The sequence below is a fragment of the Condylostylus longicornis genome, unplaced genomic scaffold, assembly GCF_029603195.1.
Source record: "Condylostylus longicornis isolate FDR11 unplaced genomic scaffold, ASM2960319v2 ptg000013l, whole genome shotgun sequence".
Classification (NCBI taxonomy): Eukaryota; Metazoa; Arthropoda; class Insecta; order Diptera; family Dolichopodidae; genus Condylostylus; species Condylostylus longicornis.
This window is the reverse complement of record NW_026577982.1, coordinates 8,013,783-8,027,836: the sequence shown is the minus strand read 5'-3', so window position 1 is coordinate 8,027,836 and position 14,054 is coordinate 8,013,783. Positions and strand designations below refer to the sequence as shown.

General features: G+C 23.7%; 1 protein-coding gene across 1 annotated transcript in view; it reads left to right on the top strand.

Annotated features, from left to right (window-relative positions):
* LOC129605528 (uncharacterized) overlaps window positions 1–9,812 on the top strand; it is a 94,020-nt gene extending 84,208 nt beyond the window's left edge. Inside the window, exon 2 of the mRNA XM_055515344.1 lies at window positions 9,642–9,812. Coding sequence (XP_055371319.1) covers window positions 9,642–9,645 — 4 coding nt within the window. The 3' untranslated portion in view covers window positions 9,646–9,812. The remainder of the gene's footprint in view (window positions 1–9,641) is intronic.
* The last annotated feature ends 4,242 nt before the right edge of the window (window positions 9,813–14,054 follow it).

The window sequence follows — 14,054 nt, the reverse complement described above, 5'->3', positions numbered from 1 at the left end:
TTTTTATTTAAATGTGATTTATTTTCACTCCTAGTCATTTATGTAAAAATTCCTAGCTCTTTTGTTTCTTTGGTTCAGTCTATGTCACTGAGAATACAAAAGTCTTGACACTTTAGTATTAACATACATGAACACATACTTATAGAAATAAAAGTTTAAACAGTGTTGTTTATTTATAGTACAAGATTTTAAGGGCTTTATAATAAGCATACTTCTAACTTTAGTAAGAATAAAAAATTATTCTTTTTATAAAACACGGTATTGTAAACCGATTAAAACACTAAAAAGCGAGGAGTAAATCGAAAACATGAACATTTAAAAACAACAAATGTAACTTTTTTTTGGTTCTTTCATTTTATTTTTCATTTTAATCATGTGTTTTTAGTACATTGTAAAAACAATTTAATGCGGAACTTTTCAAAAATATGTGAAATTAGATGTAAGAATGTTAAATTTAGAAATTGCTGATTGCCCAGTAATTTCTAAAAAAAATAAGCAAAAAAAATTTGTAAGTTAAAAATGAATTACTGGTTGGCCCAAGATGTTTTATCTTAAGTTAGAATCTAATGATAAAAGAAGTTTTTCTCAAAAAATTCTTGTACATATATATATATGTAAAATTGAGCAGAAATTCTAATTAGTTTTCTCTTGCTATTAATAATTTAAAGTTGAACCCAGAAGTTTGTTATAATTTATTTTGTTCGATACAAAAGAGGATGAATTAATTTTATTTCATGAAATTTAATTCTAAAAATATTCGAATCATAAATAATTTGTTGCTAAATTTCTGTCAACCGGTTGTATGTGAAAGTTGATATGTAAAGTTTTCCTAACATATTGTTGATAGCCCAATGTTATCAAACGACATTGGGCATTATTATATACCTGAATATTACCTTATAATTTACATGAGCCAATTGATAGTTCAATTTTGCAAATATATTAAAAGATTTTAAAAATAATTCTCTATTTTAATTTCAAATTTAAGTTTTCTTTTAGAATTTACTTTTATTTGTAAGTCTATATTTGAAAATATTCTTTCGCACATAATTGTTTTAATGTTTTGTAACACATTTTTATCTATTAATTTATTATAAAAGTTAACTGTTTATTAAAAAGAATATTGTATTTAAAGAAAGCATTTTTCAGTTTGATTTTTTTTCTATTTTTTCTAAATAATAAAAATAAATTTTTCTAACAAATTGATGCCGCCTCCATTAATCGTTTTACAATTTTTCTCTTTTTGAATTTTTATTTTTAATAATATTATTTCGAACATTTTTCTTTTATTTATGATCATTGAATTAAGTGTGTGTGATGTAAATATATACATATATACACGTTATATATCTTACATATGCATAAGGTATGCACATAACATTTATAAAAAGGTAAAGTTAATAACTGCAAATTATTATTATTGATCAATTTTCAAAATAACTATATGTATAATTGTGTAGGTTAACATGTTTAATGATTTATAATAATATGGCATAAAATATTTAATAAATTTTTTTATTTCTCTATACTCTTGATATAAAATAACTTTCTAATTTATAATATATGTGTACATAAGTATATTACTCAAACATAAAGGCATGCTATATGTATCCAAAAGTTATATAGCAAGTTGTTCATTGCATTTTGTTTGTTGTCCCAACTTTATTTTTCAATAATTTTTCAAATAAATTTCATATCTATATATGCACGTAATAATATAAGAGAGAAGAGAATAACGAATGTGAATGAATAAAGCCTATAAACCGTAAAGTGATTAAGTGAGGATTAAGTGTGGATTAATGTATACGTATATATATTGTGTATTAATGAATAGGGCAGGGATCATAATTGAAAAGAAAAGAAAATCTTTAATATCATAATTTAAAATACAACTCAAATTCAAGCCAATTTTAATTATAAAATTAAATTATTATTCAACACAGTATTTTAATTAATTCGTATAGGTATTAATTTGTTCAATGTTTTGCAAAAAAATTTAACACAATTCAAATAATTCTTTTTTTCTTATAAAATTAAAATTTATAGACATAAATATAATAGCAATTTGAAGCTTTCTTGCTTTTACATAAAATATCTTATTCTAAATGGTTTCTATGAGATCAATAATTTGGTAATAATAATAAATATTGATATTAAAGTTTTCCTATTCAATAATAAATTAACTATTTATATAAATTTTTTATAAAATTTTTCATAATTTTTATCATTAACAAGCAAATTAACTCAAAGATAATTTGAAGAAAAAATTTTTTAGCGCAAAGCATGTCAACGAGCATTAAAAATATAATCAAAAAAACAGAAAAAGTTCAATTCATTCGAGACGAATTAAGTAATTTTTTTTTTCATAAATTTTTATTCGTCACATTATACATATATAATATGTACAAAAGTCATAGATCGAAATAACTTCCACCTCCACCACCTCATACACCTTCTGAATCAACAATTTACCTTTGGCCTTTTTAATACACAATTAGCTACGTAATAAAGACATTATCCAAGACAAAACATTCTGCTTTTCTCTTGGAAGGAATAATAATAAAAATAAGCTTGGTTTAATTTTTAAAATAACAAAAAATTCTTTGACAAAATCTTTAAGATATCTTTAATTTCGAATTGACTGGCCATAATATGTGTACATAATATTGTGTGCATAATATTGTAATAATAAGAATAATAAAGTTTAAAAAAAAAAACAGCACAATTGAGAATTTCTTTGTGATTCTTTGTATGTTAATGAATTCTGTAAAATTCAAGTATACTGGAACGCAAAATAAAGATGTTTAACATCTTCACCATCAATAAATATGGCAATATCAAAATACAAAAAGACAAAGTTCGAGACTTTGGGGACAGTATACAACTACTTTTTTTTGTTTTTTTTTTTCGCTTTTTCTTTAACTTACAATAATATTAAAATATTATCTTTGAATAATTTTTGATTATATCTTTTACCTATTTGCTAAATGCATAAATAATAATAACTTTATTCAAGCTTTGTGATATGGAGAGAGAAAAAAAATGTGTAGAAAGATCAAGATATTGATTATATTAACAACTTTAAACATCGATTGGCACCTTTTCAATGGAACGGCGTGAGGCTCAATTTTCGCTAATTCCATATTTTTTCCTCCTATTCTCTTTGCTTACATTGTTAAAATAAAAATTTTATTGATATTTTAATAATAAATCTAAATGTGATAAGTATGTTCATGTTATATGAATTAATGTGAATAAAATTATTACCTAGACTTATGGATATATACGTACATATAAATTTATTTCTAATATATTTGACATTTTCTTGACATTTCTATTATAAATTCGTTAGTTATTTTAAAAACTAATTTTTTCAACTTACACGCTTAAATCTTGATAAATAATATGATATATGTATTGAATATTTTCAATATGACTGCTTTACAAAGTAGCATCGTAAAAGGTTATTCAATGCGGTATTCTGCAATCTCAATTTTCTTAAGTTGTGATTTATATTATCTTTTTGTGTACTCTAGTACACATCCCACTGAATATTTTTTCCGTACGAGTATTAAGAAAACCTAAAAAATACTAAAAATAATATAAATAATTTGTTTCAATTAAAATTACAATTCTCTTTACCTATTAATTTAAAATTATTTTTAAAATTTCTCAGCATCCAAGAAACTCAAATATTTCAAAAAAGATACGTCGTCTACAGTTGCTGATTTAATTAACTTACTTCATAATGGGATGTACCAGATCAAAGCATAGTTTCCAACTTTCAGCGAGTAGATTAGAATTAATACTACATATTTAATATCTTAACACAAAACATCATAGTGTAAGGTGAACTTGAGCCTCCACAACAGTTTCAATTTTTTTTTTAAATCTGGTTTGTTTTCTTCCTTTTAAGTTCTGATTCGAAATTTTTAAATCAATCACTATTTTATATGCTCACATTCTTTTGTTTTCTCGAGATAAGTTAAATTATACCTACAATTATAATTTATTTAGAATTTAATAATGCAGACTAATTTAAATAATGCAAGTAATTATGAAACAATAATGAAACAATTTTATATGACTTCTGCAGACTAAAACTACAAATATTTGTCGATCAGTTCTAAAGCCATAATATATATCATGAATTTGGTAAAAATTTTATAGGTTGCAAAGATAAAACTAAAAAAGGCGATATTTAACTTAATTAATTGTGGAACACTTATTGTCTGAATGCAGGTGACTCGCCTACGAGTAAAATGCTTCGACTGGGGCTTTGTGAGTTGATAGAAGTTTCGCGGCATCAGGCGTCTGTTATTCTGCAATTTTCCCGGGGGTTAGAAATAGTGCCAATGTAAGAAAGGATCGATGTGAGTAGGCTAAGAGCGTCGGGAAAAAATTAAAATAATTAGTTTTAAAAATTATTGTTGCTATCCTAATGAACAACACTTTTATTAAACAATTAAGCAATTGAGTGGTTTTAAAAATTTCGTACATCAATCGTACATTCATAAATACATATGTATATATATACATTTTTTGATATATTACCATATACATTTGAATTTTAAACTATGGGGAATAATAAATTTATTTATTATTATTGGCAGATTTAAGATGCAAAAACAGACATAGGAGACAAATGAAAATAAATTTGTCAAAAAGAATACACACTGCAAAGAAACAAAAAACAATTCTCATAAATTATTTTCCACTACCCATATGTATGGGAATTAAAGGGATAAAAAAAAAATAAAAAATATTCAACAATACTTAAGAAATCACAAAAATTTGCATTTTAAAACAAAACAAATAAATCAAAAAAGTACAACAATTAAAGAAAGTAAAATATTCAATTTCTTATTTTGGGAGAAAAAAAAAATACCTAGCTATTGTTTATTTTTTGAAATATTGAGATATAATTTATAAAATGGAAAATCCATTATGAAAATTAAACAATGAAAACTATATATGCAATGACCACCCACATCAAATCGATTTATATTGATAATCAAAAAAAATCATGTATATGTGTGTATAACAAACCATAACCGACTGCATATGTACATGGAACGCAATGTTTAATGAATTCTGCATTAAGAAATTCATAAAAACAAAAAAAAATTTTGATTGCATACATAAATAAAAATTCACCTAATTTATTCATTTACAAAGGGATCTACAAAAAGAAAAATTTATTACAAATCTTGTTCGAAATGTTCGATATTTTTAAATAAAGTAAAACAATTTTAAAATTTTCAAAATTTTGTTATTCTTTTTGTAATTTTCATTACAATTAAACAGAAAATATATCTAACAATCTCTAATCTATTGATATTATCTAGACAGATTGTGATACATATATTTTATTTGCATTATATCAGAGATGAATTATTAATTGTTAAAATTTTCTAATATTAAAAGGTTTTAATAAGTTTATAAGGTTAAGTATACAAAAAAAAGTTTTATCAAAATGAAAGCTGATAACACTCTAACTCAGACCTTATTTTCTAGATTGAAAAATAAAATTTAGATAAAAATTTTCTTCAACACTACATTTATGAAATATACGATTGCGTTCTGTAATCTAGACCTCGTTGCATAAAAACCGAATTTTTAATTATTTCTTTTTTTAATAGCAGTAAATATTAAAATAAATGCGACTCTGTGTAGAAACAAAATATTTTATTGTATGCAGTTGATTAATTTTCTTTGCACTATTTCAATTTTTAAATATATACGTACATGCGCACAATAGTACAGTACTCTAATGTCTGCTTCATTTAAAGTGTGGGACGTATATCAAAACAACTAAAACTGATATAAATTTTTTATTCTAACAACTATAACAATAATTATTATAATTTTCATATTTTGCAAATTGAATGACAAACAAATCGATATACAATGTTTATGCATTATTAGTCCACAACATACACACACAGTCATATGCTGAACCCAATATTTTACTAATTATTATCGTGTCAAAAAAATATGTAATAATAATAAAATAAATAATGTATCCTTATAATTAGATTAAAAAGTAGGTGGCCGTCTAATCAAAACTAATTTGCAAAAATATGTTAACTGTTGGCAAATTCATGTTATACAATATCGAAATTGCTTTGTATTCACAATTAAAACTTAAAAAAGGAAACTAAGTACAATATTTCGAATCAATAGAGAAATTTAATATACTGTAATATTATTTTTTAAAAATTTACAAAACCAACTGTCGTTCCAAACTGTTCTAAATATGAATTAGCCTCATATTAATACTAAGATTTAAAAGCAAGTGTTTACATAAAATGTTTCATTGTTTATTCGTACTCATCTCTTCTTTCTTTTTTTCTAAAATAATTTCACGTATTTCAAGAATTTGTAAAAGGACCTAACAGGAAAAACTAATATGCCCATTCAGCAACTCTAAATATTTTTTATTTCAAAAAGGAATATTTTAATCTTTCAAATTACTGTAGACCATAAAAATAAATTTAATTATATTCAAACATTCTTATATTCTTTTGTTAAAAATTAAAACTTAGTGCTTTTAAGATTACTATTATCATATATAATGAGCAGTTTCACATAACATAAGGTTAAATTAATTCGCAATGCACATGTTTACATATTAAAGTAATCAAAAATGATATCTTGTTCTTTAGTTTTCCTATACATACATAATTTTTTTTTTCAGACTTTATCTCAACGCCCTACATCATATTGAAATATTTTTAACCTAATCAAAAAAATCCAAAAATAAAAAATAATTCAATGAATAATCTTTAAATCCAAAACAATAAGACTTCAATTAAAATTTTAACTTGAACTGTTGAATCGGCAAAGAACCGGAAAAAATCTACAAAAAAAAATAAAAATTAAAAAATATAAATAATTTTTTTTTTCAGATTCATTGTGAAATTTTTACATTTTGTAATAATTTTTTAAAAAACATATTATTGTGGATTCAAGCGAATTCGAAAATGCGGTGGTGTTATTGGTGTTGATGCAATTCTTATGTTTAAATAATCATTACATATATTTTTTTTTCTTCTATCTCTTTTCTTTACAATTTTAATTTTTTAAAATAAATTTTAATTTCAATAAATGAAAAAAATACACAAAACAAATGCTATTTTTTCTCTGACTGGTTGCATTCAGCTATCAGAACGCATTAAAGAAATCTCAAAATTAAAGCACAGTTTCCACCTACTCGAAAGTGAATTTTTAATTTTTTTCTCATTTTGTTGTTATCTTTTTTAATGAAAATTTTCCAAAATATTCTTTTCTTGGTTTTCTTTTCTTTCTCGTTTTAATTCTTTGTTCAGCTGTTTTGAATTTTTGATATTCGAAATGATTATACTACTTAAACATAGTTTCGGTTTCAGTACACATAATATTATTATGAAAAAGTGCTGCCGTGTACACGCAAATCCGAATCATTCAATACAGAACTATTATTTAAGTGCACCTGCTGCCACCATATTTATATGAGAACCATTCAACTTTTAAATAAAACCTATACTAAAGATATTTTAGTTGGTTTACACTATTAAATTTATCTTAAACGTTTGTCTCCGGTCAAGTTCGAAGAAAATTCTTTTAAATTTTTAATTTATAATAATAAAGGTTCAAAATCATAGCAACAAACGTACTATTTAAAAACCAGTTATACTTTTAGTTCTTTAGTCCGTTAGGTGTTTTTCAATCTCCTGTCAATCTTGTTCCTCTCCTCGCATTGCATACTTAAAGCCCTGCTTAATACATTAAATTTATAAGGGTATTAAACTAAAATTAAAATGATCAAACTATTAAAAATTTTTTATCAAATTAATTAAATTTTTAAATTTCTAAAAAAATATTTGGCAACACTAACAAAATATAAATAATAAGTTAAAATATTTTATTATACAGTTGACGGTTTAAATGATATAAAATAACATAAAATAACGGTAGATAAGTAGGTAGAATATTGTTATGTTGTTTATATGCCCCAGCCCGATAATATACACCAATAGGAGGTGAGAAATCAAAAAGTACGTCTACAGCATATCGTATAATGCACGTATTTAAATGCGCCATAACAACGCCTACAGTTTAATAATGGTATATAGAGAATTCGTTACTTTTTTTCTATTATTTTTTTTATTTATATGATATCCCTTTTTATTTATAATATAATATAATATATGGGATTTTGAATAAACCAACTAGATTGAAAATATTACGGCTAGGTTATTTTTGGTATAGTCAAGAAAATACAATGTACATACGTCGACGGATGTGACTGTTTATTTTTTATTTAATATAATAAAAATTTCAGATGTGTAATTAATTTCGAATTCCAGTTATAAAACCTACAAAAAATTCTTCAAAACCCAATATCAGTAATTTTTTAATATAATGACTTGAAAATTTTGAAGAGTTTTGAGCAGTTTCGAGACAAAATTTACAATACGAAAATTCAAAATTAAAAATAAAATTAAGTTTTAACTATTTTAACAAATAATTCAAAGTTTTTGTTTTCATAATTCATTTACTTACATAAATATAATTTTTTTTGTATTGATATCCTAAAGCTTTATTAATAAATTAATCTTTCATTCACTTCCTAGCCATAAAATATTGTCATGGTTGTTGTTTTAGAGCTTGTGTTGTTTTATAACTTCTTATATACAATTATCAACCAAACACCTCTTTATATGATATCAACTTGAAAATAATCATTTTCTTGTAAAAAAAAATCTTTTCGATTAATTCATTCGAAAGTCACATTTCTTGTTACTCCTGGTGTATTTTTTTGTCATCTTCTCTGTAAAAACTGTTGATCAAACGTAACGTTGATTTTGTTTTGCTATACGCGCACAATTACATTGGTCTGTCTTACTTATTTCGTTATTGTTTTGCTTATTTATTAATCAAAAAAAAAATAATATAAGATGGAAAATATGTGGATAATTTATGATCTTGCTAAAGGTGTAAAGATAAAAAATTTGTTGATAGACACTGCAAGAAAAAAATATATTATTTATCTAGTGTTATTTTTATTTGCAAAAAATATAAGTATGTAATTTGGTTATATATTTGATATATGTATATATATAAGCATAAAATATTATATAGGCCTAATAAAAAAATACAGTTTTTCATTAATGCTTTAGAGCAAATTTATGTCTTGTTATACTTTTTAAATTAATAAATTTATATTATGATATCAGGCAGCTGTAATGTTACAAATTTCTAAAAATTCAAATATTAATTTAACAAAATTGTGTTTATAACCTGTAAAGTATATATAGTAAAATAACTTATAGTAAAATTTACTTTAAAGATCCTCTTTATTTTGGTTTAAAAATTTTTAATAACTAGTTAACGCAAAAATATTCGGAATTTTATTACAATTCCATAATTACGTATTACACTACGAAGCCAATACTGAATACCCAAGAAATAAACTGAGGAAGTAATTAAGAATATGTGTATACAAAATAAGTGTTATTGTCTTGTCTAATGTAAACTTGACTTAGATCTGCATTTTCGTAGACGCCCTATTAAGTAAAACTACTCTAAAATATTACTGTTTAGCTTTAAATCTTAATTCAATTAAAAATATTAATTTTAATTTTTTATTCTTACAGGTAAGTTAACATTTTGAATACAATTCAAGTTGACTTTGCATATCTTAAAAAGTACAATTCCATTACAATACAACAATTATATAATTTTCGGTAAGTGAAAATTTTAAAATTTTAATAAATTCTAACCAATAAAGTACTTTAACCAAAGAAACCTACATTCAATTTTTTCTATAAAACAGCACAAATCAATAACAAAATAAACCTAAAAAAAATAATTTTATTATATGAATTAATTTCAATCCCATTTAAATTTTAAAATGCATTAATTGCTCTACATTGAATTATTTAATTATTTTTTTAAAATTATTAATAATGAAACTGAACTGAAGATGAGCTAAAAATAAAAGTGAATAAGAAAATTGATAAAAAAAGAAACGCGTTTTAATTAAATTAAAAAAATGAAATATAACGTGTAATAAAATTTGTAAACATTAATCAAATTGCTTTATTTTTCTACATTTTCTGCTTTTTTATTTTCACTGAATTCCCTTGATCTGGAAGGTTGGAATAATTAATAATTATATAAGTTTTAATTACTTCAATTTAAATTTATTTAGAGTAAAGTTGATTAAGTTAAGACAAAAGAAAAAAGATTAATTGCTGTGTGAGATAAAGTAATTATGAATGTAATTTGTAATTACTGTTTCGTTGTAAAATTAACTTCGCATGATATGTACATCTTGCTTCTGCATCAATAATGGAAAATATATTTAAAATGTAAAGCAAATTAAAAAAGCTGCACTAATTTGATGTAATTTGAAGTTAAAAACTGATACTTTACAAATGATTTATCCAAATTTTCATGTCGATTTTCTAATAATACCAATTTGCTAATAGAAATAATAACATCAAAATTTGCTAATAAAATAATAACATAAAAAGTTCGGGTAATAATAACATAAGAGATTCTGTTCCTGACATCCAAGTTTCACAAAAGTTAAACAACTTCTGTTACACTCTAACAAAGTTTTTATTTAAAATTTCGCAGTTAAAAATACAAAACGACAAATGACTCTATATCACGATCCTAATTGTGATTCCGAATTGTACGAAAAGTTAACGAATCCCGGCTTACTACGCTGCAATATAGAGTTTTAAAGAAAATCACCAAGTAACGACCAACATCAGCAGCTATCATTTCATCGAAATATACTTCCTACAAAAAAAAGCATTGGTTTTAATTGTATACTTACACATCTCGAGTTTTTTTCCATTTCCAACTTTGTTTTAATCTTGAGCTTTAAAACTCCATTGGTCAGCAACAATATGGAATTTTTCAATTTTGTAAAAATTTGTTTTTGTAACAATCTTTGGTTTTTTACAAAAAACTGTTATGTAATCATATTCTTCTTAACTGCTACATCTCGAAACCAAACACATAGCTTAAGTTTTGCCTTTAAAATTAATTAATTTCCATGTTACAACTACATAATTCATTCTTGTTAAATAGGATTTCCTAAAAAAAAAAAAAAACAAAATAAATTTTATTTGAATATAAAAAATTTGATTTGACTTTAAAAACTCCCCAGACAAGAATTTATGCATAAAAAGTAAATAAATTTTTTTTTTTTAGTTTTCGTATTGAAAAATTGAAATCTTAAAATTTCTCCTATCCATAAATTTTTTGAACTCAATATTGCTAAGATAAAAAGAAATTATTTTACAATAACAAAAATAGAATTTTCTAGTGTAACCAAATTCACATTCCGTTTCAATCAAACTAAAATGGTTTAGTTTCTTCCTATTTACATGAAAATATCAACTTTAAAAAGTTTAAATAAACCAAAAAAGCCCCCCTATAATCATTACCACCCATATAAAAATGCACCTGGTCATGCCACTTTTCTCCTGTTTTTATTTTTTTTTTTATTATTTTTGGTTCATTCTTGTCGCTGTTGTTACCTCCTGAAATTCATGTTATGGTATGAATTCAATTATAATACTTTAATAATATGGTAAACGCATAAAATTATGTGGATACTAGCATATACACATAAAAACACAAAATATTACAAGAGAACTTTATGTTAGAAAAAAATTCATTTTAGAAATTAGAATATCAAATTCAAAAGACCTGTCAGTGAAACACCACTATTTTGATGATTTAATATTGGTCGGTTGTGACAGGTATATGTTGTTGTTAAAATTGCCGGTAGCAAAGTGATGAAACAAATTAATATTCTTTATCCACTTGCTCATCATTTTTGTTTTTTTCGTTTTTAATTTTTGAGCCCCCATCTAAAAAAAATTGTTAGTATATTTTTTCTCTGGTTTATGTTATTTAAATGTGCGAAAATATAATTTTTTATACAAAACGCGGAAAATTCAATAATCCTAAATTGTATTTCATTGGTTATTAAGTGATGGAATGAATCAAATACCAAATTTCGCATTTGAAAAAAAAATTAATTACTTCTATGATTTAAAAATTAATTACTTATAAGATTTAAGAAAGTGAATTTTTATATTCGAAAATAAACCTTAAAACTTTTCTAATTTAAACAATACAATATCAAAACAATCAATCACTATCTTAAACAGTAAATCACTTATTTCTGACTAATACTACTTGTATCTAATTTTTACTACTACGCTAAGAACTGAAAACAGAACTGAATTCTTATTCTCAAATTTAAAAGTCAATAAGTCAATTTTTTTGATTCCAGTATAGTACGCAGCTTCATTCTGCTAAAACCAAATCTCTTGTAGATCAATTTTATCTTTATTTAAAAAAAAAATTACTAGTCAATACGTGGAAACGATCTCCATTGAATATAACGCTCAAGCCTCATTTTAGTATAAATAACATGCAATGATACTAATAGGGTGCAAGTTCCATGGATCTCAACGGAATAGGCAATCCCCTACTAAGCTTTCAAAGGAAATAAACGCATCTCCGATATCAAAAATTAAGTAATTCAGCTAAATATCCTTTGTGATTTTCTAAAAAATGCTCATCACCTAAAATAAATAAAATTTTAATTTAGTCACTTTTTACTCCTTGGTACAACATATTAAAAACATTTACGTATAATACATGCTCACATTCACATGTACTCGTTAATATTATTAATCTGACCATTAGCTATCCCACTAGTTGACTTCATTTCAAAATATTTTTTTAAGTTTTTTTTTGCTTTTTTAGTGTTTCTTATACTCCTGTTTATTACAATGCTCTTTTCATTCTTTTTTTATTAATAAAAACGCGTAATGGTATGGAATAGAAATTTTATTTTTCCTTTGAAATGTGGTTGCAAGTAGTTGGCGCTACCACTCCCCTAATTTATTGAATTTTTTCGTAACATTTTTTCGCCTCTTGTTTTCATTTTGTGCTATTTTTTTTTACATATTATCTGCCTCTATATGTTTCTTTAACATTCGAATACAAAAATAAAACATAAAAAATAAGCATTTAAACAAAATTGTTGTGTACCATATATAATTTTTCGTGTTTTCAAAAACATTTTAATTTTCAACTTTTCTTGCTAGTTACATAAATTTTTCCAACATTTTCCTTACTATATATAGAGGACAGAATATATACATAGCGATACATTATATTTATATGCGAGTATGAGCGTATTAAAAAGGAAAACTTTATAATTCTAAATAAAAATGTGAAAGAATTTTTTCTGACATCACTTTAATAATAATTTAGAATTTCCACCATACATACGAGTACATAATATATTTCAAAAGAAAATAGAATTGATAATATTAATATGATGATCATGATAATGATAGTGATAATGTTGGAAAAACCGCAATATACGTAGTGGTCTGTGGGGCCATTAAAATTTTTATTAAGTAATCTACAAAACTTGCATATAATGTGATAAAAATGTAAATATTATTTGACAATTCTTAATTATTGATGATTTCCCAGTATGATAAATCAGTATCAATGAAAATCTCTTACAAATTTTGAAAATAATTATAGTATTTTCGAAAAATAAAAATTTAACATGCAAAAGCAAAGCTTAAAACTACTTATCTTGTTATTTCTAAAGCAAATGGAAAGATAATACTACAAGAGCTTTAATAATTTTCAAATTAATTGGGTTCATTTCAACTTACACACCAACTGTATATTAGAAACTAGAAAAAATTGATATAGTTTATAAAAAATTTTCAGTTCCCTCTGGAGAAGAGCGACAATAATTTCTATTGTGAATTAAAAAATTAAGAAACGAAGCTATGACAATTTTCATACAGAAAAAGATTAATAGTATTTTTATTAAATCTAAACTTAATTTTTATTAAATTTAGTTCGTTTAAATTATTTTTTCACTGTTTAAACGCTTTTCAACCAGATAAGTTTAATTCAGCCTTTCTATAACATTTTTTCCCTAATAAAATTGTTCAAAATTGGATCTCTGAAATTAACAATTTTTGAATTTTCCTCTTATTTTT